Below are 26,318 nucleotides of genomic sequence, written 5' to 3'. Positions count from 1 at the left end.
TCAGCAGATCTTTCAGTAGTGTTGCTCAAAAAAAGCATTGTGAGCACTGGGAGACACTCCGTTATTCTTATGAAGCAAATTAATTTACAGAAAATAGTGCAGCAGCCTTAAACTGTGAGTGGAAATGTTTACTTTTTTCAGGAAAGCTCATCAGGTTGGTAATGCAGTCAAGGAAAGTCTAGACTTGGGAGGAATGGCAAGTACCTCAACGTTATTCTCCCAAAGCCCAGGTATCTTGCTGCAGTGATTGTGTGTGTGAGAGAGGGCAGGAGAGGGGGCAGGAAGAAAGTCACTGAAGAGAAATTTGTGCCTAGAATGAACTGACAAGGTTATCTGTGAAGTTGATGGATTACTGTAGATCTTGGTGTTATAATTTGACTGTACACTTGCACTAGAACACTGTTCTCTAATGGATAATTTCAGAAAATGTTACCTCAGAAGTATTTTGTATGGCATATGTGAACATACACTTGATTTGTCTGAGTTTAAAATGCTGAGGTGTTGTCTTTCTACTTATTTTACAGATTTGCTTACAATCAAATACATGACCATGGGGGATATGAAGACCCCAGATTTCGATGACCTTCTTGCAGCCTTTGACATACCAGACATGGTTGATCCAAAAGCAGCTATTGAGTCTGGACATGATGACCATGAAAGCCACATAAAACAAAATGCTCACACAGATGAAGATTCTCATGCCCCATCATCATCTGATGTTGGTGTGAGTGTCATTGTGAAAAATGTGCGTACTATTGATTCTTCTGAAGGAGTGGACAAGGATGGCCACCATTCCACAGGCAATGGCTTGCACAATGGCTTTCTGACATCATCCGCTCTTGATGGGTACGTTAAAGATGAAGGGAAGTCACTTAAAGATGATGGGTCAGGTTCTGAGACTGCACTGAAGGATTCAGCTTTCAACCAGTTCAGCCCAATATCGAGTGCTGAAGAATTTGATGATGATGAAAAAATTGAGGTGGATGACCCTCCGGATAAAGAGGACATGCGTGCAAATTTCAGAGCAAATGTCTTGGCAGGATCTGTATCCCAGCAGGAATATGACAAACTAAAGGCACTGGGAGGGGAGAACTTGATTAAATCTGGAATCCCAGTCTCAAGCAGTGTAGATAAAAATAAAGTTGCCAAACGAGAGACAGAGGCAAACTCCTTGAATTTAAGTGTCTATGAGCCCTTTAAGGCTCGAAAAACTGAGGACAAATTGCTAAAAGACAATTCTGAGAAGCTTCTTGACAACAGGGTACTTGATGGAAAACTGAGTGCTGAAAAAAGTGAAGCAAGTCTTGGCAGCATTTCACAATCCAAAGCAAAGTCCTCAGCAAAGCTTTCTTCATGCATTGCTGCAATTGCAGCACTGAGTGCTAAAAAGGCAGCTACAGATACCAGTAAAGATTTACAGTCTAATTCAGGAGAATGTTCTCCATTACCAAAAGACATGAGTGAAAGTCCCCGGACTATCGAAAAATCACCTGAAGCTCACAGTCTCATTGATGGTGCTAAAAAGCCATCTGTCAAACCACCTGATAGTCCCAGAAGTGTATCGAGTGAAAACAGTAGCAAAGGTTCTCCATCTTCTCCTGCAGGGTCAACACCAGCAATTCCTAAGGTTCGTATAAAGACCATCAAGACTTCTTCTGGGGAGATCAAGAGAACTGTTACTAGAGTGTTGCCAGAAGTTGATTTGGACTCTGGTAAAAAGCCAGAGCAGACTGCTTCTATGGTAACTTCCATGACATCTCTCCTGTCCTCACCAACCTCTGCTGCTGTCCTTTCCTCTCCTCCTAGAGCTCCTCTCCAGTCCACAGTTGTCACCAATGCAGTTGCGCCTGCAGAACTTGCACCAAAACAGGTCACTATCAAACCTGTGGCTACTGCCTTTCTCCCTGTTTCAGCCGTTAAAACAGCAGGTTCACAAGTTATTAATCTGAAGCTTGCCAACAACACCACAGTGAAAGCCACTGTCATCTCAGCTGCCTCGGTGCAGAGCGCCAGCAGCGCCATCATCAAGGCTGCCAACGCCATCCAGCAGCAGACAGTCGTGGTGCCAGCGTCCAGCCTCGCCAGTGCTAAACTCGTGCCAAAGACAGTCCATCTTGCCAACCTTAACCTTCTGCCTCAAGGTGCTCAAACCACCTCTGAACTCCGCCAAGTGCTAACAAAACCTCAGCAACAAATAAAGCAGGCAATAATTTCTGCAGCAGCCTCACAGCCTTCTAAAAAAGTGTCTCGAGTCCAGGTGGTGTCATCTCTACAAAGTTCTGTAGTGGAAGCGTTCAATAAGGTGCTGAGTAGTGTCAATCCTGTGCCAGTTTACATCCCAAACCTCAGTCCCCCTGCCAGTGCCGGAATAACGTTGCCCACACGGGGTTACAAGTGTTTGGAGTGTGGCGACTCCTTTGCTCTGGAGAAGAGCCTGACCCAGCACTATGACAGGAGGAGCGTGCGCATCGAAGTGACCTGTAACCATTGCACAAAGAATTTGGTGTTCTACAACAAATGCAGTCTGCTTTCCCACGCTCGGGGGCACAAGGAAAAGGGAGTCGTGATGCAGTGTTCACACCTGATTCTAAAGCCAGTCCCAGCAGATCAAATGATAGCATCTCCTTCGAGCAATACGACTGCGTCTCTGCTGCAGAGCCCCGGGGGAGCTGGCACACATCCTGTGACCAAGATCCAGTCTGGCATAACGGGGACAGTGATTTCAGCCCCAGCCAGCACACCTGTCGTCCCCGCTATGCCGCTTGATGAAGACCCTTCCAAACTCTGCAGACACAGTCTAAAGTGCTTGGAGTGCAATGAAGTTTTCCAGGATGAGACATCTCTTGCAACTCACTTCCAGCAGGCTGCAGACACAAGTGGACAAGTAGAGTATCATATGTTTACATTACGTTTCATCTATAGGCCTAGGAGACTTTGGATGTGTTTTTACTTTCATTTAACTTTCATTTAGCTGTTAACTATCTGAACGTCCATGATTAAAAGGATAAATGAAAACCACAAAAAATCTTGCAAGCATATATATAGTGAATGTCAATGTTTTTAAATAAGAGTTTTCTTAGATTTTCTTTTAAACCCTGAAGTCTGAAATTTACACTTCATGTATTTGCTAAAATTTAGCATTAGCTTTCTTACAGCTGAACTTGATAATACTGAAATTAATGGTCTTTGCTAAAAAAAAAATTATTCTTTTCTGTGCTTTGGAATTTGAGTATCCTGTGGAATCCACTTAATTGGCACCCTCGTTAACAGCCCGCCTATCCAATCTGAATCACAGCTTTAAGTGATTCATTCTCTAGTTGTCCTTAGTTTTTATCATTTTGCATAGCCCCAGAGTGAGCTAGGCATTCCTCTTCCAGGGGCTCTGGGCAGTGAGTAACTGGCACACTGATGCTACTGGGAGGACACACGTGCTGTTTTCTTTCTTCAGGTCTGTCTGAAGTAGCAGTGGAAAGCGGTGTTCACTGGCATGCCTTTCTTGCTGTGTGACCATTTGTTTATTTCTGTTGTTTTTCCTTTACTCTTAGGATTGCTAATGAGATAAATTACAAACCACTTTAAAATTCTTTACTAATGTCTGTGGCCTAATCTGAAAGCAACACGTAATTCAATAAAAGTTAATATTAATAATTGTGCGATGTATTTTATAATCCTGTGAGAGTTAAGGTTGTTAATTAAATGACAAAGTTGGATTTCTGTTGGAGCGTGCCAATTAAAAGGGATTCTGGTGTGTTTCAAAGCATTCAGTTGAGCTTGGTGTGGCAGCTGCTTGCTATGAGCGAGCCTGAAAACCTGCAAACATGCACAGACTGATCAAGACAGGAGTGCCCCAGGAATATTCTGGGGAATTGCACAGCAATGTACAGGATGAAGGCTTTTAAGTCCTGCAGTTAGTAAGAAGTGCAGTAGCCATAGAAGCACAGACAGGTTCTGGTCAGAATCTATTCACTAAACCAGAGACCTGTTCTGTGGCCCTCAAGCAGTTACACTGTGTCCATCACTACAGATTGTACTGTAGAGAGATCTGAATGTGGAAATAACCTGGTCTACATGGACTATTTGGCTCTGCGTCAGCTCCTGCTTTGTTAACTGGCTTGCCCCCTTGGGCTGAAAGTGCTTGGCCGCAGGAAAAGCCATGGGAGTGAATTGCTGTTGGTAGGACACTGCCAGTGTGCCTGAGTTTGTTAAGGCTTTTTGTTGGCAAAATGTGTTCCATCCCTCGATCTTGCTGCAGTTGGAACAGGATCTAATGCTGACCATGAGTATATTCTGCACCATCTCTTCAGTTACTTCATGCGCAGTGATTATTGTTTCTTAGATAACTCCTTTGCTGGTGCTTATTGGTGTTAGAATTATCTTTTTTTTCCATAATAGGTCCATTAGTTTCCACTTGGTATGAGGAGATCCAGCAGTCCTTGTGAAAACCCTATTGTTCTTGGTTGTGTAAAGTCAGGCAATTAGGAAGGCACCAACATAAAGCAAGTGGATGAGAGACACACAAGTGTACTGAGGACAGGCTGGGACCTGTTCTCAGGATCCCACACTTTCTGTGTGTCTTTTTTATATGGAGAGGTAAACTAAAGAGATGTGTCGAAACACCTTTTGCCCTTTCCTGCTACCTCTGTCTGGTGCTTTTGCCCTGCTACTGCCAAGTTTGCTCTCTGTAGCTGTCCTGTTAGACACTGTTTACCCTGGTGATTTACTATGGGAAGCAGCCAAGATCTTCAGAGTGTCAAATATAGGTGCAGTTGATGGGAAGAGAAGGGTGGGCACACAGGTACTGCTGGCCAGGGGGGAAAGCTCATGGAGGTACAAAACCAGGCAGCATTGCCTCCCACCTGTCAGTGTGTTTGTGTCTCATGCTGAAAACTTGCTCTCTTAAGAGCTGATGTATGAACCAGGCCTGAATAACTGCCTACTAGGCCATGGATTCACAGGATTTAATTTAAAACTAAAGAAAAGAGCCTTCTTGCTGCGCTGCACTGGAGGAAAAGAAACTGATTTGTGTGTTGTTCCTTTAAAATAACACTCTTAATGAAAGTAGCTTAAAATGTTTTGTTGAGATATCCTCTTAAAAATAATTACATTTTTTCTTACTCCTTGTCATCTATCAAGTAGCAGTTTTCAGTTATCTGCTGTTCTCTTTCACACTGCACTTCATTCCACACTGTAGTGTTGTAGCTATACTGAACTGCCCAGCATGGAGATTGTTGAACTGAGAGTTGCTTTGGGGAGGGCAATGCATCCTGCTGCTTTTGTTATCTTTTTGTCCATTTTTTGTCCCAAACATTGCTGCAAGGGTAGTGTTTGCTGGAGAAAGACACTGTGTAGAAATTTTTCAATAAAGCATTTTAGGAATTTTTCATCATACATTACCCCTTGGAAAATTTAGACAATAAATACTCTGGCTTCTATTTTCATTCTCAGTGCTTGGCACTGATTTTTGTTGTAACACTGCCACTCTTTTGGGGAGAAGGAGACAGGAAAGTTAGATTAAATTGATATTTTTAACTTTGGAAGGAAGGAAGAATAAAAAAACCCAAAACATTGGGATTTTTCAAACAAATAATAGGGAAAAGGCTGTTATTTGCGGCTTGCTATTCTTTGTAGATCCCACCTAATTGCTCCTGAAATGGAAATGGTAAACTATTCCATTTTCAGTGAGTAAGCAGTAAGTAACATGCAGAGTGAGCCAGATGAAAACACACTTACTGCTTCTGCGTGTGTGACCACAAGATGTTTCATGTTAATATTTCTAATTAAAATTACCATTTTAAAAAAATCAAAGTATTTGCACGCACCCTCAAAAAAAAGCTTTTGGACTAAGCTTTTTTGGAAAAAGAATTTAAAAGGAGTGTACAGATTATAATACAAAAATATACCTGTTCTTAGAGTATTAGTAGCACTTTAAAAATGCTAAAGCAATTAAGAAGTTACTTTGCACTTTGATATTAAACAGTGTTCTATTAGGAAAAAAAATTGAAAACTTTTGCAGTTACTATAAAAGGCTTTTTCCTTCCATCTTTGCATTAGTGTCTGTTGCCTATTGATTAAATGGGAACAGGTTATTTTTTTACTGGCATAGTTGCCAGTACTAATAAGTCAGACTCTTATGAAAGCTGTTTGTAATACTGTACCAGTTCTGCAATGGTAGCTTTGATTCTGCTATTATATGACCTGGATCTTGCTGTTTTTTAAAGTACTTAAAAGAGAGTTACTTAAATTGGAAGGGGGTGACTTTTTATGAAGCACTTGTCTTGTAGTAAGAAACTGTTTTACCATGAGTAAGGGGATTATTTCTTAATTATTTTTTTCAGGATTTCTTCATACGTAGGTTAGTAAATAATTGACAGTGCAGCTCTGGAGATCTTGCTTTGTTCTGTATTCTTGCAGCATGTACACATCTCTACATTTGCTGAATTCTTACGGATAATGCTTCTAAAAATTCCCAAGTCTTGTGTTAAAAAAATAGCCAACTCATGAAGGAGACTTGATTTTGTTTTTAAATATTCCCAAGTCAGTGGTGAGATTCCTGAGTCTCAAGTCATACGAAATAATAATAGATGGAAAGCTTTTCAAAGCAAAGTGTTATGAAATGAAGTTCATTTAAAGTCCTGTTCTCCAAGGGCTTGTGTTCATGCTGGCTTTGAGACCGTGAGCACTTCTGTTGAAGTCAGTGAAGCAGCATCCATGGTCAGAGTTAAGCAGAAGCTGAGCTGCAAACAGGATGTCAGGTCTCTGCTTAGGGATTTTAGAGATGTATTACTGTAAATCAGACATCTTCTGGAATGCCTTTACAGCTTTGGTTCTTTGTGCCCTCCAGTGATGGAAAGCAACTGTGAGCAGATGTGAAGCCAGTTTATAGCTGGGTTGCATCCTTTGCATTTCATCCTAAAACCAGTACAAAGCACCCAAAGAATTTCAGTGTTTCTGGTCTGGCATGTTGTCAACACAGAGCTGAAGATTTCTTTTTTGTTCTTGTTTTTTTTGTGTAACAAAATAGGAGAAAATCATTAGCTTACTAAGTTACTGCCGCATATACAACTATTGCTCTGCAAAGAAAAGTTTTGTAAATACTTTATACATCTCCAGTTTTTACTGAGATGCAGAATAGAATGCAGATGTTCTGTTCTGTCCTGAGAAATAGAGTTTGAAATCATGTGTTCACTTTCTCACTTTCTCCCTGATAATACTGCTTTTTTTTGCTTTTTTTTTAAATTATGGATATTACCATAAGAATTAATCAAAGAACATGAAGGTAGTATATTTGGTGGGTTTGAGGTTTTTTTCTTCATGTGGTGCACTGAGTTGAAACAATAAGGTTTGATTTTCACATTGTACTCGAGCCCCTTGCAGCATTAAGGAAATCTTGTGAGGCAGCTATGGAGAATGTCTCTCTTGGTCAGTGGTGTAGGAAGGAGCTTTGTTGTGTCAGAATGGCCCAGAATGCCAGTACCTCTGGTTGCCATTAAGAGCTGTCTGTAGGGCCTGCAGTTAGTACTTGCCTGCTTCTTTTGGTTGACATCACAGTCATGACACTTAACCTTTTATTTGATATATTACAGTGTTTGACACAAGACCTCCTGTATAGCTGAACCAAACCTTTTTTTTCATCTATTTTGGTTTATCGTTTAGAAGACATGCAATATCTGCCAGATGCTGCTTCCTAACCAGTGCAGTTTTGCATCACACCAGAGAATTCATCAGCATAAATCTCCATACACGTGTCCTGAATGTGGAGCAATCTGCAGATCTGTCCACTTCCAGACTCATGTCACTAAGAACTGCCTGCATTATACCCGAAGAGTTGGTTTTCGGTCAGTATAATGATTACTTTTGTTGTCAATTTATGTGTGTAATTTATGATTTTAGAAGGAATAATCCATTTTCATAAGCATTGCTTGTAGAGTACAGCTTCATGGGTTTAAGGTTGTCCTGACAGCAATGCTATTAGTGCTACAAATTTTTTAATAAATACCACATTGGGATTCTACTTCGTTTTGGGCATCTGCTTTTGTATGTTATTAAATGAGAACACTAGCTGCTCCCACCCAGCCCATAAAACGCCAGGCTCAGGACACAGTTTATAAGATTTAGAGAATTCAGATGTATTTTCTTAATTTCAGATTCCTAAAGAAAAACTTAAGTTTTTTCAAAGCACTGAATTTTAGGTGGTTCTCTCTGGTAGAACAGTCTTTTTTTCAGTATTCACTGCCAGAATTTATTACTGAGCTGCTGATGGGTGTACTGCACCTATCTGGTCACTGTTCCATCTGTGGGAAGTCAAGATTCCTCAGTGTTAGATCACTTGAAAATTACTTCTCTCACTCAGCCAGCCTGGTGTTACGGTTAGTCTTTGTGACTCTTTTAAGTTTCCCTTTTATTCTTATGTTTCCTTGTTATGGCAACTCACTGAGAAAATGGGGATCAGAGGCATTAGATGGAAATGTTAAGCTTTGAAAGGCTTGAAAAATAGTTTTGTCTTAGATTTGTCCTTGCACTGAATGGAAGGCAGCACAGAAGAGATGGGAAGAGGAACCCGCACAACCAAGCTTTGCTCAGCACTCCCCAGACATTTCCACTTCATCCTGTCTGGCTGGAGAAGGGTGATTGAAAGTTTTACAGAGGTGGCAGGGAAATGTCCCACTGAGGAAAGAAAGCATTTTTTCTGCATTAGCCCCCCTAATGTGGCAGTCTGTGTTCAGAGTGAATCCCTAGCCTGACACAGCTCTCAGCTCTTGGCACTTCTTTGGGTTCTTCTCTTTTCCTTTTTTCTCCCAAGCAGTCAGCATCTGTCTCGTCCTACATGTCTGATATCTGCTACCTCCACTCTCCTTCCCTCTAGTCTGTCCCTGCTGGGTTTGTACATGGAATCATCTTCAGGGACTCCTGGCCTGCACCAGTAATACCAGAAGACTTATAAATCCTTCATGGTGAATCTAAACTAAAGTTACTGAACTTTTCAAGATGTATCATAAACACCTCATGTCACACTTAAGGCAGAATTTCTGTATATGGTGAGACTAAACTAAAAATACCTAGGGAAAGAAACAGTATCTGGGAAAATTAATGTCTTCCTCCTCAGCCTCTCCTTATCACCATGGTGGATTCACCTGAGGAGCAGCATAACCAGTCCTGCCTTCCCAGAGGACCTCTGTGAGGGACATCAGCTTAACCAGCCATCCAGACCGCTCGTCTGAACTAAAGCAGCTGAAACTTTCAAACTTAAGTTTAACTGCATCCTTCAGGTTGTAATCAAGAAAGCTGCTAGAGCAGTCCAAGAAAGGAAGGCCTGGTCCTTAAGGACTGTTGTTAACATACAGTGGTGGATGCTGAGGATGCATCGCTAGACAATGAAGTCAGGGCAGGATGGGAAAGGGAGGTGACAGATGCGACCCAGCTCTCTTGAGGTGACACCCTGGGAGTAGAGCTGTGGAAGAGGATCAGGCTTTCTGACCACTGTGAAGAAATGTTTGTCTCTCTATAAGCAGAGAAGAGCATAACAGGCCCAAGAAAGATCAGGACTATTTACTTTACAAAATGCATTGGTAAGCAGAGACTAGATAAATATAAACTTGATGAATAGTATTAAGAATGTAAAATAAGAGCTCAGAAGAGAAAGGATGACATTTGATACAATTCATTTAAAAGGAGAACAGGATTTTTGAATGCAATGTATAGATTATCCCTGCTTTATTGCTCTCAGCAGAGCATTTAAACAGTATAAAATAATTATTTTATGTTTATATGACAACAATCATGCTATCATGATAGATGCCAAAGTTAAAATTTTGAAAGGGGAGGGTCCTTCTATGTTGAGATTGTAAAACTTACTGCAAAATACTAGTCAGTAAGAAACTTGTTCATTTCACAGGTGAGTTTGTGACTGCTTGTTGCAGGAAGTTCTTGGACTTAAATGGTAGCATTTAGTACTGGAGATGTATGACACTAGAAGGGACCATTGTGTATAGAATTTCCTATGTACTAATAATTTTTCAATATTTCATTTTAGAATAGATGCGGAAAGGTCACACATTTTCGACACAGCAGAAGTATGTTTGTGAAAAACATCTTGGAATTCCAATCTGATAGATTGATCTGATTGTAGAGATTCGATTTAGTTGTCCTGAGCTAAAATTACTCTGTTTTTAAATCCAAGCACTGATTTGATTACATGTACCAAGAAATCGTGACCAGTATGTCTTCATTAAATCTGAACAAGGGAACTGGTGGAAATGTTTTCTTTACTGGCTTTCAATTTGGTGGTAGTTTCTAAATTGCTGTGGTATACCTGGTACAATCCCCTGCATGCAGTAAAAATACAATTTGTAAACCCTCTTTAGAAATGTGCAGAGGATTTAAGCATTCTTTTTACAATCAATAGAATATTCCTCTGTCAGCCCTTCTATCTATTTTGTTGTAATGCCATAAAAACATATTCTGACTTCATAGCTCAAATTTTCAAACTAAATGTGGGAAGTTTCTTTTTTCTTACTTTCTGATATGCCAATCTCTATGTTGATTCTTACTGGGTTGTTTAAATTGACAGAATAAGTTCGTTTTATCAGGTTGCATATAAACGTTTATCTCTTCCACTTGCTTGAAAATCAGTGTTGATTCCCTTTCTTTCAGTGCTGCTGTGGGCTGGACTGACTCTTCTCCACTCTCTTTGCAGCTGCGTGCACTGCAATGTTGTGTACTCTGATGTGGCGGCACTCAAGTCTCACATTCAAGGCTCTCACTGTGAAGTCTTTTACAAGTGTCCTATCTGTCCCATGGCATTCAAATCAGCTCCCAGCACACACTCCCATGCCTACACACAACACCCGGGTATCAAGATAGGCGAACCAAAGTAAGCAAATTAATCTTCTACTGCACTTGCCTGCCTTTTGTTACTTGTGGAATTGCATTCTGCCCTGTGCTTTACAGTCTGGACAACTGGCAGTTTGTTATCCTGTTGGTGATGTGGGGAATTCATTTACTGTTTTCATGAGTTTTTAGCTAGCAATTTATTCAGCAAAGGTTAAATTTCCATGAGCACAGCAGTAGCAATTCTTTGAGCACCATGGGCTACAGGAGAGCAGTGTGGTAATTACAGAAGTTACTGGGACAGGCAGTGAGTCTGTTGCTCATTCTTTGATCTCTTTCTGATCATTTTTTAATCTCTTGAGCTCATCTGCATTTTTGCTGTGAATTAAGTCAATGTGATTCCAAAAAGAACTGCCAAGACTCATCAGGGCTTATGCAGTGATTTTAGTAACCTCTGGCTGAAAAGGTGGGAAAAGTGGTTTAATTTGTTTTCTGTCACCTCCTCAGAGCTGGTCACTAGGTGGATTCAGTGCCAGGGGCTCGTGGGTCGGGGTGTTGCCCTGGTGAGAGGGGGTTCTCGCTGTGGCAATTGCTGCCTCTGGGCTGACCTGGGGTGGTCCCACGGGACCCTCTCCTGGGCCAGGCAGCCGCTCACTCATCAGGCCATGTTTTTCCTGCAGGATCTGTTCTTCTCCTCCTGTCTACTAGGTTTTTGCTCCTGAAAACCATATGGGGAGTGGTGAGCTAGGTTTTTGCTTCCATAAGTCAGTCATGTCTCAAGGAGAGCAATTCCAGTGCGTCATTGGGTGAGAGGTGCCAGCCATTCAGCCTTGTCCAGCCTTGCCCCTCCACATCAAAATACGGGCATTTATAGAGCTGCTCATGTAAGCTTTCTCCAAGATGTCATCTCTTTTTTCTGGATTAAAGCAGAACTGGTTCCATGTGTAGCTTGGGAAGTTGTGCATAGACGGGGGGGTTCATTGACGATGGGCACGACAGGAACTTGGCTTTGGGGTCTTTGTTTTCAGGATGTTGGACATCCCAGGGCTCTGCTGAAGCCAGTGGGAGCTGCAGGTGCCAGTGAATGTGGAATCAGGCTACAGAGCTCATCAGCCTTAGCCTGGTGCCTTCTCGTTGCAGGCCTCTTTCTTCTGTCTTCTTTCTCCTCTGTTGGTGCCAGTGCAGTATAGAGAGTAAATGTTCCAGAATTTAGCTCCATGTTGTGAAATAGTGCTCTCACAGTAAAAATCTGCTGCTGGTGGTTTATCTGTGCCATGTTACCTAATGCCTGCGTTGCTGCTGTGCAATTTGAAGCTTGACAAATTCATTATTGGAAAGAAGGAATGTAACCCAGTCATGGAACACTGTAGCAGTGGCTGCGTTAGCTTGGTGACATTTTTGTTCCTCTGAAGTAAACATTTTAGAAGAAATGAAAGGAAGGGTACAGTAGCCTTCCGTGTTTGGATATGTGAAGCTTCTGAGTTGTCCTGGAGTGTGTAAAAGGAGCCTGACCCTTGGGGGTGAGTTCCAGCCCTCCCCATTACACATTCCTGGTTACAGGAATGGGGCCAAGGGCTGTCTGTCTCGGGGGTTCCAGGAACATGGGATCTAGGGACAGTGCCACGGGCTGCTGCAGAGCAGACACACTAACCTATTTGGTGTGTGGAAAATGAAGTTTATGTCCAGGAATTCTCAGCAGGATGCAATTGGATTATTCTAATATAGGGAAATGGATGGCTGTTTTGTCTTTCCACTTTGTGAAGCTCTCCTGTAGCATACCTAAGATGCTACATGGGTTTTATGGAAAAGCAGAGTTTATATGTGATTTTTTTTTTTCCCAGTAAACGGTGTTATTTCATAGGAGCAGCACTAAGATGCTGAGATTTCGTGGCTACTCTCTTTTTGGATATTGGAAAAATTCTTGTTCATCAAGCCAGGTTATGTACATCTGGCTGTATATTTTGGCTGTATGCATGGATGTGTATAATGGATATATGCTGTGCTATTGGTACAAAGTATGTTATCTCACAGGTTCTGTTTTTTTTAGAGAAAAAAATGATGGGAAGGAGAAACACCGTACTCCAGTGCAGAAGTTTTCAAAACACTGAACATTTTTTATGTGATATGAACATATTTTCCTGTGAGATTGCATCTGCATTTATTCTGAGATGAGGTGTGGATTTGTTAAATGGATTTTTAGGAAGTGAGGAAGTGTGTGTACCGTGGGGCAGGAGCAGGTCCAGTGACCACCCTGGGGCTGGGGCTGCAGCTGAGCTGCCTCTCCCCAGTGTCCTGTTGGACCAAGGTGGCCCTAAGGGATATCCTGACTAAGCCTTTAAGCTTTGGTCAGGATTTTAAGCTGTTATATATTACATACCAACTGCTTCAATTACAAACCAAGAAATACTCATACTATTAGGTGTGTTGGGTTGAGTTTAAACCTAGTGCAGGTATTTCTCAGAGACCTATCTGAAGGTTGGATCTCTACCAGATAGTTCTTGTGCTTCTGTGAAAACGAACTCTTCTCTAGCTTACAAAGAAAATATATCTGTCCAGCTCTGGATGTTTAGCAGGGGTGTATGACAGTGAGCCAAGAGGATGAAAATCACCCTGCCAGGGACAAGGTAGGACACAGGCTTGTGCCTCACCTTGTTTCCTGATTACTTAAGTCATAAGGCTTGAGGGCACTGATGGAGATGTAGGACATAAGGGAAGGAAGAAGAAGGCTGGGTGCCCAGGAGTGAGGAATGTGTGTGGTCAGCTCCAGCTGTGCCATTACAAGCAGCTTCACTGCAGCAGCGAGGACTTTTCTGAGTAAACTCTGGGTTTTTTCTTGGGTGAAGAGGGCTGGCAGCAAAATCACTGCCTTAAAGTATCTCTAGCTGCTCTGCTGAGGTGGGACCAAGACAGTGGAACATGCTTAGGTTCTCAGCAGCTCCGTGTGCTGTGGCCCAGAGAATGATGGAACCTTTGTCTCCTCCTGTCCTCAGAGCTCAAAGAGCACAGCCCACAGTGCGGCTGCGGTGCCTGGAGGTCTTGTCCTCTCTCTTACTGCTACTGAGATCCGTGGGTTTACCTTGGTGTGAGGTGCATGAGGTCAAACTGCATTTTAGGAACCTGGGGTTTCTTTCTTACCAGTTATTATCAAGCTTTTCCTGTTTCTGGCAAGCTCTTTAACACATTTTATGTGGGAATTATCCAAGAAGTCAGGATTCTGAAGGGATAGAGATCAGTAAAAGTGACAAATTCAAATACTTGTTCTGAAAAAAATCAGCATTCTAGCAAGCAGGATTGTTATTTGTTTGGTGTTTTTTAAATGGAAAGTTATTCTTTAGGACAGAGGGAGCAACCACTAATTGATGGCATGAGGAAGAGTCTTGCAGAGAAAGTGCCTGTCATTGTACTGGGCACCTGGGGTTGGTTTCTGTTTTAGCTGAACTTTTTCTGAAGTACTACCACTACTGATGGCTAATGGATTAGATTTCTCTCTCATCTGATGATCTATGGCAAATCCCTTTTTACTTTTCCTTTCATGCACTTTCCAAGTTAAGAAAAAAAAGCTTGAAGTTTCTGAAGTAATAGAATTATTTACCGTTTATAAAGGGACACATGAAAGGGTTGTGGTTTGAATGGCTGATCTTGTGGCTCACCTTTAGCTGCCAGGGAGATCATTCTTAACACAATCAAGCATAGATAACCAAAGTATCAAGTAAATAATTACCTTCAATGCAATTTAAACTATATGTTTCATTATAAACTTATCAGGAAAATGAAACAAGTTTCAAATTATTGTCCTGCAGTACTTGCTGCAGCATTTACATCAGAGGATTATGTTTCTAGTATCCCTGTTTCTTGCCTTTTGGACACACACTTGACAAGGATTTACTAAAAATACAACTAATTTTGGATTGTTTAATCACTTTCTTAGGATTTTGTGATACAGAATTTTGGCTGGCTGTGCATTTTCAGGGACTATGCTTTTAGTGTCCAGTGCTTTTAGAACTTAACTAGTTCTTTGTTAATTGGTGTATCTATTTCTAAAGCACTTTTGAAATTATATTAATAGATAAATTGCTTCACCAGTTGCACATCTACTAAAACATAAATTACTTTTGCTGCAATTTTTATTGGAACATTGCCTATCAGAATGGGAGATTTAGGTTGCTAATTTCAAAAGTCTTATGGGCTCTGAGAGGGGAAGTTGTGGTTTTGGTGGTGTCTCAGCATTGCTCCCACAGACAGATTCTTAAAGGCTTCTGAACAGGGAAGTACCATCCGGTGAAGTTTCAGCTTCAGAGCATCAACAAAGCCTAGGGTTGGCATTCAGGAGGTTCTAAGCCATGGGCTTTGCCAAAAATTAGATTTATCTTGAAGTACATTACCAGTTGTGATTAAATCAGTCACTCCTTTAAAACACAGAGCTTTTGCAACCTGGAACAGCTGGATTGCTCTTTGGTCATAATGTTAGTTCAGAAGCTGGAGACATTTAACTTCCAGTGTCCTAAGCAGATGTTGGTGTTATGTAGGTAACTGGCATATGCTCTTGTTTTCTGGCTTCTTGTTTGCACTTTTTAATGATTTTCCTTTCGATTTTTCATTGTGTCTTTTTTCTGCTGCCATATTTTGAAATTGGAGGATGTTTTGAATGAGCTTAATTTTAACTTTTTCAAGCCATATGAAATGGTTGGTTAAAGATTCCAGATCTTAACTTCTGCTAAGAAAAAAAGTAAACATCGTGATTCTTGCAAATAGATCATCAACATGACTGACACTGTTTATTGTACTTCTGTTTTTAGAATAATATATAAATGCTCTATGTGTGACACTGTGTTTACTCTGCAACCTTTGCTCTATCGCCACTTTGATCAGCACATTGAAAACCAGAAGGTGTCTGTTTTCAAGTGTCCAGACTGTTCTCTTCTATATGCACAGAAACAGCTTATGATGGATCATATCAAGGTGTGTAGGCATCTCTCTTCTCTTGTTTCCTTTGTAGATATGTTTGTCATGCAATGTATACTGTGAGAAAATACTGTTAAAAGGCACTGAATGACAAGAAGACTGCTGAGAGAGATGTTAATAATTCCAAAAAAGTAACCTGTGAATAATGTTCTCAGATGCTAAAGTGTTATATTTTGTATGAGCTTCAGTGTATCTGTGATGTAATCACTAACTCAGTTTTTCTGTATGAATGCTGATTTTGCTATTCTGGAGATATCTCCATGCATTGCTCTGTAGGTGATGTTATCAAAACAATCCTGGGTATAGTGAAGTAAGTGAGTCCAACCCTAGTAGGTATGAAGCCTTATTTACAGTGTTCTGAGTAATATTCCAGTTGTTAGGAGTTGAGAACGCCGAGTAAAATCAAGCTGTTGATGTTCCAAACTCACCAGTAGGAACCAGTATTTTTCCTGAATAGATGCAGAGGTAGTTTGTGTGTGTTCACACATGAGCATCGACACACTCATGCTTTAGAAAAACTTGAAGTGGATTTTCTCATCATTACCCATATAACTGAAGCAGATTTATTGTCATCCTTGCAAGTCACGTTGCTCAGGACCAGCAGTCCCCTGGCTATGATTTGTTAGCTGTGTATTTTAAAGGTTCTGTGTTACCATGTTTTACATGCACCAAGTCTGTTAGCAGGGCTGAAGTTCCTTATTGACACAATCTGGAGCCTGGTAGCAGCTGCAGTTGCTGACACCACTGCACAGTGTTACAGTCCAGAACAGCAGCACTTCCTTCACTGGGCTTCTCTTGCATGAGGCTTAATAGAATTTGTATACAGAGCAGTGGGAAACCAGACATGCTTCTTGTCTGCTATAACCATCACTTTGCATTTTAGTCTCAACTATGGCAGTTGCAACCTCAGAAGTCTTAAGTTGTGTTGAAAACAAGATCACAGGTCATGGAAAAAGTTGGTCTTGAAGGCAGTCTTAAACTTGAGGAGGAGATGGGGATGGGCTGGCCAAGACATTCAGAAACACAAGGACTGGATGTTTTCTTTGTTTTTGAGATAGTTCACGTTTACTGTGACAATCCTTTTACACGTGTGCCAGAGACCCTCAGTGGTCCTGTTTGCTTTAGTGTCCCATGCCAGTATTTGTACCTTTAACTAGTCATTTTTAGCATGTTTCACTATAAAGGATTCAGATATTTTTTAGAACAAAATTAGAGGATTAGAACATAGGTGTGCAGTAACAGTATTACTCTTTTTATTCAGAATTGCTAGTGCTTTTCTGTTTAGGATGTCTGTAAGGACAGCAGCAGAAAACTTCAGCTCAGAAGGAAAGAAAAAGCCAGGAAGAAGGTAAAACCAGAAAAGAACTCAGGGAGAAGACAAGTGCCAGACCAGGGCAGAGCTCAGCCCAGCTGCACAAAAAGTAATTGTTTGGTGTGACTAGAGATAAACCATCAAGGCAGAGAAGACCTGGATAAAAACAGAACAGAAAGAGATGGAAAGAAGCTCAGAAGGAGGTTATTTAAAGCTACAAAAAATAACCTAGAATAATTCCTGCAGATGGGAGTGCTTCTTGTTGGCAAAATGTATGTCTCATTTTCCCCTAACAGCCAGGAGAGAGTTTCTGACAGGCAGTGAGAACAGGTGGTGGTGTCTGGCCTGCAGGTGGAACACTCCCAGCCCTGCTGGTGGTATGGGCTGTGGTCCCTGGGAATCCACCTTGTGCTTCAGCGCTTTTGGTTTTCTTTCAAATAAGAAATTGTGTGCTTTGCTTTCTAATAACATTTTAGTTTTTAAAAAGACTTTTAAAATAAGTTGGGAAACAGACAAACTTGTTCTACTGATCAGGCTGGTATTTGCTGCAGAGCCAGCGGGTAGTCCCAAAAGCCACAGGATTTAGGAAAGAAGTTAGAGTGCTCGTAACCTGACGTGGAGTAAGACAGGGCTTAACTCAGCCTCAGCATAAAATATTAATATCTCCCAACCAATGCAGTTGCCTGATCTTTCCAGAGCTGCCTTTTCTTGTCTGATTTACCAATGTGCCAAGTCAAAATTTCTCAGTAAAAACCTTTCCTTCTTGAAAATCTCTGATCACCTTGTGTGAAATGAGGATGTTCAACTAGCAGTGTTAGGTAAGTAAAGCGAGAAATTAAATTTAACATGAAGTAGTTCTTGAGCCCTTTTTTCCTCCCTGTTAAGCAGAAACTTAAACTTAACCCACAAAGTATATTTTTTTGGTGAAAATATCTAGCCAGTGAAGAAGACTCTACAGCTATGGATGGTGTCTGTCAGGGCTATGGTAGGCCTTGCCTTGAATTGACTTTAAGTTAAGAATGTGATCTGATAGTGTGACAAAGAAGTCAATTAAGACTTTTAACTCGGAGGGTCTTTGCATTTTGTCAATACAACTGTGTGTGTCTATGTTAGTTTTATACTTTTTTTTTCTCTTTTATTGCAGTCTATGCATGGAACTTTGAGAAGTGTTGAGGGGCCACCAAACCTGGGGATAAATCTGCCCCTCAGTACTAAGCCCACAACTCAGAACTCAGCCAGCCACAACAAGGAGGACACAAAGTCTGTCAATGGAACAGAAAAGCTGGAGAAGAAATCTCCTTCTCCCATAAAGAAAGGAGAGGCTAAAAAAGTTGCTAATCCTGGCTGGACGTGTTGGGAGTGTGACAGGCTCTTCACCCAGAGAGACGTTTACATCTCTCACATGCGGAAAGAACATGGAAAGGTAAATGACTTACATTCAATTACCAAAAAAAGTCAATTGAGCCTGACCTATGAAAGCATTTTTTTCCAAATTCAGTTGTGGTTTTGTAAGTAATTCCAGCTTGATGTCCTTGCTGCATCCCATAGATTTTCTAGTGAAGTGAAGCAGACTGGCAGGCAGGCAGTAGTGGAACTGGTGCTGGGATGGACCCTCCTGAGCTGCCTTTGGGACAGACCAAGCAGGCTGCAGCCCCGTGCTGGTACCCCACAGTCCTGTCCTTCCTTGGGGGCTGGTGGGCATGGGCTGGTTTGTTCTTCAGTTGGGAAGCAGAGGTTTTAACTAATGTACTCTGCTGGAGCAGAGCTGGAAGGGCTGACAGGCTGATGTTGTCTGAGTGGAGAAGAATCCTCCTGAGTGAAAGTCTGTAGCTTTTAGGATGCTAATGTGCTGTAATAAATGATAGCAGATTTCCAGAGGTTTCTCTTGTCCCTTCAAATCCCAGTGCTTATCTCTAAAGCCGTGCAAGTGATTTTATTCTGTTTATAAACATTTCATGGAAAAGCTGAAAATGCCAGACTACTGATGTCGTCTCTAATTTTCTCATGACAACTTCAAGCAAAAAGCACCCGAGCCTGACTGGCAGGAGACTGTTTCCATGTTTCTCCTTGAGCACAGTAACTCCCACTTTGTTCCTTCAGCCTTCCTGCTGCAATGTCCTGTAACCAGACCCTTTGGAACAAGCACATGAAACCAAAGGAATATGAATCACAGCACTACATTTTCTATTACCTGGTTCTCCTTTTACAGCTCAAGGGCATGAAAAGTAGACAAACAGCTGAGATCATGTCGTCTCCATTTTATTTCTCCATTTGATTTGCTTTAAAAGACCATTTTTGCATTTCTGTCCTTTGAAGTCACTGAGGAACTGTTAATTGCTCTAGCTTCCAGCCTGGCAGGTATATTCCTGACACTTCTGCTGGGTATGAAGTGTCTGAAGAACTCCATAACCCCAGTCCCCGTGGCATGCCTGTGCACTGAATAATTGTTTCTGATCTTGTTACACTCATGCAATCATAACTTGATTTTCGTTCAACATCAGCCTGTTTAGCAGCAGTTGGTTCACTCTGGTTTGCCTGTTAGTCCCAATATTAATTCAGTACTTTTACCAGCAGAGAAAAAGAAGTTTAAGGCAGATGCATTTTGTGTTGATGTAATTCTTAAAAACAAAATGAAAACAACTTCTCTGTGAAAGTGTCACTTCAGAGTGACCTAGAGAATGGTTCCCAGTTCGACTACATCCACAGCAGAGTGGTAGGAGTCATGTCAGGGGAGCTTAGTACCACTTTGATAATGCTTTCTAAATAGTAGCTTTAAATACCTATCTCTCTCATGTTAATAGGAATGTGCAATGTTCCTGAAGAGCAGCCCTTTGTATGAAATATTAGATAATTGTTGCACTCAAATACTGGCCTGGAGGCTCATTTAATTGTTTGTATTTATGTCCTGGGTTTTATTCCTATTCAAGCAGTCCCTCAAATGACACAAGAGGCATAAATATATATGTGTGTGTGTGTATATAAATGAACAGAAATACAAGTCCATGTCTGTCAGAAATGGGTGACAAAGCCCAGTTGCTACAGTCATTCCAAACCTCTTGAAATTGTCAGTAATTGTTAGCTTTCAAAATTACTATATTCAAAAACTAAACTTTGGTCGATACATTTGATTGTAGAGAGACTAGAAACTAGCATAAGATAGTCAAGTATGTGAAATAGATCTAATAAATAATGGAATTAATTTATAGTATTTCTTAAGAATGATAGGTGTGGTTTAAATGCTCTAAAATTAGCTATGGATAATGTGGGGGTTTTTTAATTTTATTAAGCAATTAATGATCTATTCACAAAGTCCATTGTTATGTAAGGTATTTGAAGATAATTAGTTTCAAACTTCTAATTGCTGCTTTTGCAGGATCAGAGTGAAAGTCTGAAGCATAACCTTTCTTAGCTGCTCCCAGGCTGGATTCTTCAGAGGTATTCATAGAAGAGGTATTACCATGGATCTCCCCTTTGGATAGATTCTTCAGTTTCCAGATAGATTCACATTTTCCATGTCCCATTCCTGAGCTGGTTGAAGGTTAGCCAGCATAGAGTAGGCAAATTTGTAGCCACCTTGGTGTGATTCTGCCTGATCTTGTTCTCAAAAAAATAACAGAAGTTGTTGGCCCAGACAAAGGATGGTTCTGACAAGTCTGTGCAGCTCCTGGCTTGAAACTGCATCATGCAGGTCTGCACTAGGCCAGGTCGACTCTGTTGAGCTTCCCAGGACTGGTGTGTGTTTCTACAAAAGGACAGATGTTCTCTAAGCAGGAGTTGCTTTACCAATTCCTTCTTGCTGTACATCCAACTGAACATCCTCTTTCTTCCTGTAAATACAAGATCCTGTACAACAGATCCTCCTGCATTTAACCACAGAGCTGATTTTTTAGTTCTTTTGATTTTGGCTGCCGTTGCAGAAACAAACATGTCCAAAATCCTTTTTGTGTCCTGTTTGGAATCTTGCCCACAAATTGAGGAGTGTGGTGTCTGGGGTAGTTACCCCAGATAGTGGCCCTGGTGCTCTGAGAGGGACTGGGTGCTGCTGAGCACAGTCCTGCACTGTTTTGACTAAGTGTTGACCCACCTGCCCTGTGGAGTGCCTTCAGCTGCCTTGGCTGGGCTTGCATGTGTGCACAGCCTGGTGCAGGAATGTTCCCCCAGAGCAGCCTGGAATGACTTCACATCCTGGTTTGTTCCATCAACTCTTCCCAGACTGTTGCTGTCACAAGCTTGCTGCAGAACCTGCTGAGTGCTGCAAAACATACTACTGAAAGCATTAGCATTCATGAGCCTGCACTGGGGGTACACATTGGAAGGGTTTCACCTTTAACTGTAAGAGCAAAATATGTTGGTTTCCTTTTGTTTTAATTGGCCTTTAAATGTGAAAAGGAAGTCTAGGTTGACCATGCTGAGCCTCTTAACAACATTCTGTCGATGAGTCCAAATAAAATTAGCATCTCGTTTCCTACTGGGCTGCTTCACATCTGTGTGAGTAACATTTCAGAGCTGCTTTCCTTTCCTTCCCTCACACTCCATCTGATTCTGATCTTGAGAGCAAAAGGTCCCTCATCCCCCTGCAACATCTCTTACTCCTTTAGCCATTCCAGACACCACTTTTTCCTGTGTACAAACCTTCACTCCAGACTTTGCAGTAAATGTTAATCTTCAATAGCAACATCACTTCTGCAGATCCTCACTGGCTTGTCTGGAGCCATTCCTGAGCTGTGTAGCCAGGAGGCAGGATATAGGTATCAACATAAAGCGTTGAGAGCACAACCATAAGGTGAATGTTTTTCAGCTCCCTAACCATTCCATGTGGCTTGAGCTTGTTCGTATTTAGGATTGAGAATTCTTTCTTTATTATTGATTAATACTAGGCACCAGAGAATCACTTGTGTCATATTAAAATATCCATGTGGATTATTGTGCATTTCCATTGGTTTTGGTTCCTCAGAAGGAAAGAATAAGTGAGCCAAACCTTTTATGTTATTCTGTTGAGGATGAACTTTGCTATTGAGTGCTTTGGAACACAGAGGCAGATCTTGGGTGGATTCTCCAGAGGGTCAAGAAGGGTCCAGTTTCAAGCACTGATGCAAGTCTTTCACTCAATGGCCTCAGTTGGAATAGTAGAATAAAATTCCGTTATTTGGGTTTTCTCAGTTTCCCAAAATGCAGGAAGATAATGTTATTGACACTAAGAACTATGACAGCTGCTAGAGCAGAAAAAAGCAATCTGAGAAATGGGATTTTCCTTCTAGATACTTGACTGCTGGTATGAAACTGCCCATTCTTTCTCTTGTTCCTGACTAGCAGGCATGAGCCCTCCCTCAGACTGGAACACTTGAAATCTGGGTCCACACCATCCAGATTTATTCTGGGAGGTTTCAGTAAAATCAGTTTCTTCTTCAGACCCAGGACACCATGATTCTCTGTTATTCTGTCATTCTGTGAATCATTATGTGAATGTTAAGTGTGGAATCCTGGCCCTGGCTGTGCCTTTTGAACAGTGAACTGGAAAAGTAATCTGGAAAGGTCTTCAATTAGATTGGTTTGGTTAGTGTTTGTATTTAATTTCCATGATTTTTTTTTTAATTCCTTTTTACTGCCAAGCTAGCAAAAATTACAGATACAAACTTGAACAATCTGGTTACCTGTGAAAGGAAGCAGGGAATCTGACTGGGAATGTTTCCATTTCCTCACTGTAGCTGCTCTGGTTGATAAGACTTGCTGTTTCAACTGAGTCCTAGGACCAATGGAATTTAAGGGACAGGACCATGTCATTCCTTCTTGGGGCCTGTATAGTCTGTGGTTTTGGAGATGCCGTTTCTTCAGATACTCGAGCTCCTTTGGCCATGTTTAGCTGGAATGACACAGATGGAGACCATTCCATCCTTTTTGGCTTCCTTCCTTTTCTTTCTCTTTCCACTTAACAAACTGCAGTATAAACCCCATAGAATTCCCCAAACAGATGTCCCTCACACTGTCACCAGACCATACATGACTTTCCTGAGCCCTCTTGGTGTGTCAGTGTCTGTGCTGGTTTGCTTTGGTCCTTCTGGTGTGGTCTTCACCCCAGGTACCTGACTGATAGGCCCCCTCCATCAGCCACTGCAGACACAGGTTGTGATGGAAAGGGAAAGGTCACTTCATTGTGAGAACAAATGTCTCACCATGCTGCCTTCACTGCCCCAGAAATAACCTGCTGATCTTCCTTGCTTCCTTGGAGGAAGGAATTATCTTCCTCTACGGTTGGTGGCACCAGCTTATGCTGGTGATTTGTGTAACTCCTGTGGCCACACTGCTGGAGAAGGGCCCAGCTCCTCTGGCCCTGCAGGCTGGTGTGTGCTTGAGGATACAGTACCACGCACTGGGAGTGATGTTTCTTTCCTGTTATTAGAAGGTTTGACACATGCACTTCTTTTACTGACCTTTTTTAATTGATGTGTTTGTCTTCCATTTTTTAAAGCAAATGAAGAAACATCCGTGTCGCCAGTGTGACAAGTCCTTCAGCTCATCCCACAGTTTGTGTCGTCACAACCGCATCAAGCACAAAGGCATTAGGAAGGTTTACACCTGCTCGTAAGTTCTACTTGCTTTTTTTAGAAACAGTATAAACCAACACAAAATGTTGTTCATTGAATTTATGGTATAAAAGCCAGTGTCCTGTTCACTTAAAGGAGTCAGGTGTTTATAACAGACCAAACTGTCAAGGTGCCTCTGCATGCCCAGCTCCTGGGAATGCCCATCCATAAATCCTGCTGGCTTTCCAGGGCTTTGGTGAGCAAATCTGCAGCTTCACTGCCTGAGAGTTTGCATGGATGAGATTCCAACAGTGTTCATTTCAGAATGCCCACTGTGCTGTCTTTTTTTACCAGCCCCCTTTTTTTAAAAATAGAGTTAAGTGAAACTAGTTTAAAAAGTTAAAACCTTAGGAGAGAGACTCAGAAAGACAGTATTAGAGTTTATCTTCTCCATTGCAGTTCCTGCTCAGCTATCCCTCCTCCAGACACCTGAACAGTGTGTTACAGCACTGGAGCTCAGGAGAAACACTTCCAGAAACACATGAGGGCTTAGAAGTGATGCAACTGGTTCTGTGTAGGACGTCAAGGCACAGATTGTGAAAGACAAGTTTGTTCTGCTAGTTAGTTTGAGGTTGGAAAGGGAGCTGAGAAGGAATTACTAGTTCCAAGGAGATAAAGTGTTTGGATTTGAATGCAGAATTGAATATCGTTTGGAGCTACCATTCATCCTGCATGGAAGGTGATTGCTTTCCCTATGACGTAGAGAATTTGGTAAAGTGTCTAACAGAACGTATGGTTTGGTGATGTTAGCAGAAGCCCAAGAAATAAACTTGGATGTTCCCAGATTTTATTCTGACTCACACTTTGTGACATTTTGGATATTATCCTCAGAGGACTTTTCATTTGTTCTGAATATAAATTGCTCAAATGTTTCTAGTTTTATTTTGCAACTATGCTCATTTTCTTGCAACAGTTACCTGTGGAATTGATTGGGAAAACACTGTCGCTGTCTTTGGTAGATTGTACTCTAGTCTGGGCTTACTAGTCCTATTTGTGTTTCTCAGAATCCTGTGACTTTTGTCCGCATGACACTTGGATCTGTGCATATCTGTGTTCATCTAGGCACTGCCCGGACTCCAGACGTACTTTTACCAAGCGGCTGATGTTGGAAAAGCATATTCAGTTGATGCACGGCATTAAAGACCCCGATGTGAAAGAAATGACTGAATCAACCAATATGGAAGAAAGGGAAGTAAAAGAAGACACAAAGGTAATGACTTAGAAGATCCGTTTAGGCACTGAGAGTTAATGTTTGTGGGTATATTGGCAAGATCTTTAAACAGATGCAGGTCTGATCTTTTGTGAAGCAGGGCCCAGAAAATGTCTCAAAAGGTTCCTGCAACAAATTCTGTCGTGATTGAACTAGATGTTTCTGGAAAGACTTTCTGTTTGGTTTGATCAATGAATGATGGTGCCTCAGGCCTGGCAGTGTTTAGGAGGTGCTGGACAATGCCCTTAACAATATGCGATAACTTTTGGTCAGCCCTCAAGTGGTCAGTGAGACTGGATGATCATTGCAGGGCCCTTCCAGCTGAAACAGTCTATTCTGTTCTTCTATGGATGGTTAAGAGGAAATAAAAAATAAGATTACAATGTTGTCCAAAGACTTCTTACATGCAGAGATTAACAATGTTTTTGAAGTGTTTTGGGCTCTGTATGATAAAGAATTTGACCTTTGATGGCATGTCTAATGCTGACAGCAGAGGCACAAACTTAGCTGTTTTGTAAAATGTACTGTTATCCTCCACATGACTCTCTTTCAGCCCAACATGTTGTCTTATTGAAGTGTTGAATATATGGCAGCTCTATACACATTCATAAATGTCATGGATCGTGTCTGAGCTACCTAGGATGTGGAGTGTTCTTGAGGAATGTTCATGTCAGAAGAATAACAAGAGGAATATAAAACTGATCATTTTCATTAGTTTAGAAATGTGGGCATGTTGATTTCTTCCTTTGGCAATACATTAATTTGGTTACGAAGGGAAAGTTTGCAAGTCACAAATGGTTACCAAAGAACTGCCTATTGATGCTCACATGATGCACCATTTATGGCTTTTTTTAGGTTCCCAGCCCAAAGCGTAAATTGGAAGAACCTGTACTGGAGTTCAGGCCACCACGTGGTGCAATCACTCAGCCATTGAAGAAGCTAAAGATAAATGTTTTTAAAGTTCACAAGTGTGCTGTTTGTGGCTTTACAACAGAAAATCTTCTCCAGTTTCATGAACACATTCCTCAGCATAAATCGGATGGCTCTTCGTACCAGTGCAGGGAGTGTGGACTCTGCTACACGTCCCATGTGTCCCTCTCCAGGCACCTCTTCATTGTTCATAAGCTGAAGGAGCCTCAGCCAGTATCAAAACAAAATGGGTCTGGGGAGGATAATCAGCAAGAAAACAAACCCAATCATGAGGATGAATCATCTGACAGTGCAGCATCAGACAGAAAGTGCAAAGTCTGTGCAAAGACTTTTGAAACTGAAGCGGCCTTAAACACTCACATGAGAACACATGGCATGGCCTTCATCAAGTCAAAACGAATGAGTTCAGCTGAAAAGTGATCTGGTGATTTGGGATGCAGAAATCTCTCTCTCCACATTGGAATACTAATGACAGTTTTGCTACAGAAAGTCCAAG

General features: G+C 41.5%; 1 protein-coding gene across 1 annotated transcript; it reads left to right on the top strand.

The window, feature by feature from the left end:
* The first annotated feature begins 527 nt into the window (after window positions 1–527).
* ZNF532 (zinc finger protein 532) lies at window positions 528–26,318 on the top strand. Its single transcript, XM_010003642.1, has 8 exons — window positions 528–2,884; window positions 7,654–7,835; window positions 10,694–10,870; window positions 15,624–15,786; window positions 18,246–18,524; window positions 23,568–23,680; window positions 24,745–24,892; window positions 25,748–26,318. Exons 1-8 carry the CDS (start codon window positions 545–547, stop codon window positions 26,240–26,242), a joined length of 3,897 nt encoding a protein of 1,298 aa, XP_010001944.1. The 5' UTR covers window positions 528–544; the 3' UTR covers window positions 26,243–26,318.

The sequence above is a fragment of the Chaetura pelagica genome, unplaced genomic scaffold (genome assembly GCF_000747805.2).
Source record: "Chaetura pelagica isolate M959 unplaced genomic scaffold, ChaPel_1.0 scaffold488, whole genome shotgun sequence".
Taxonomy (NCBI): Eukaryota; Metazoa; Chordata; class Aves; order Apodiformes; family Apodidae; genus Chaetura; species Chaetura pelagica.
This window is presented reverse-complemented; position numbering and strand designations above follow the sequence as displayed.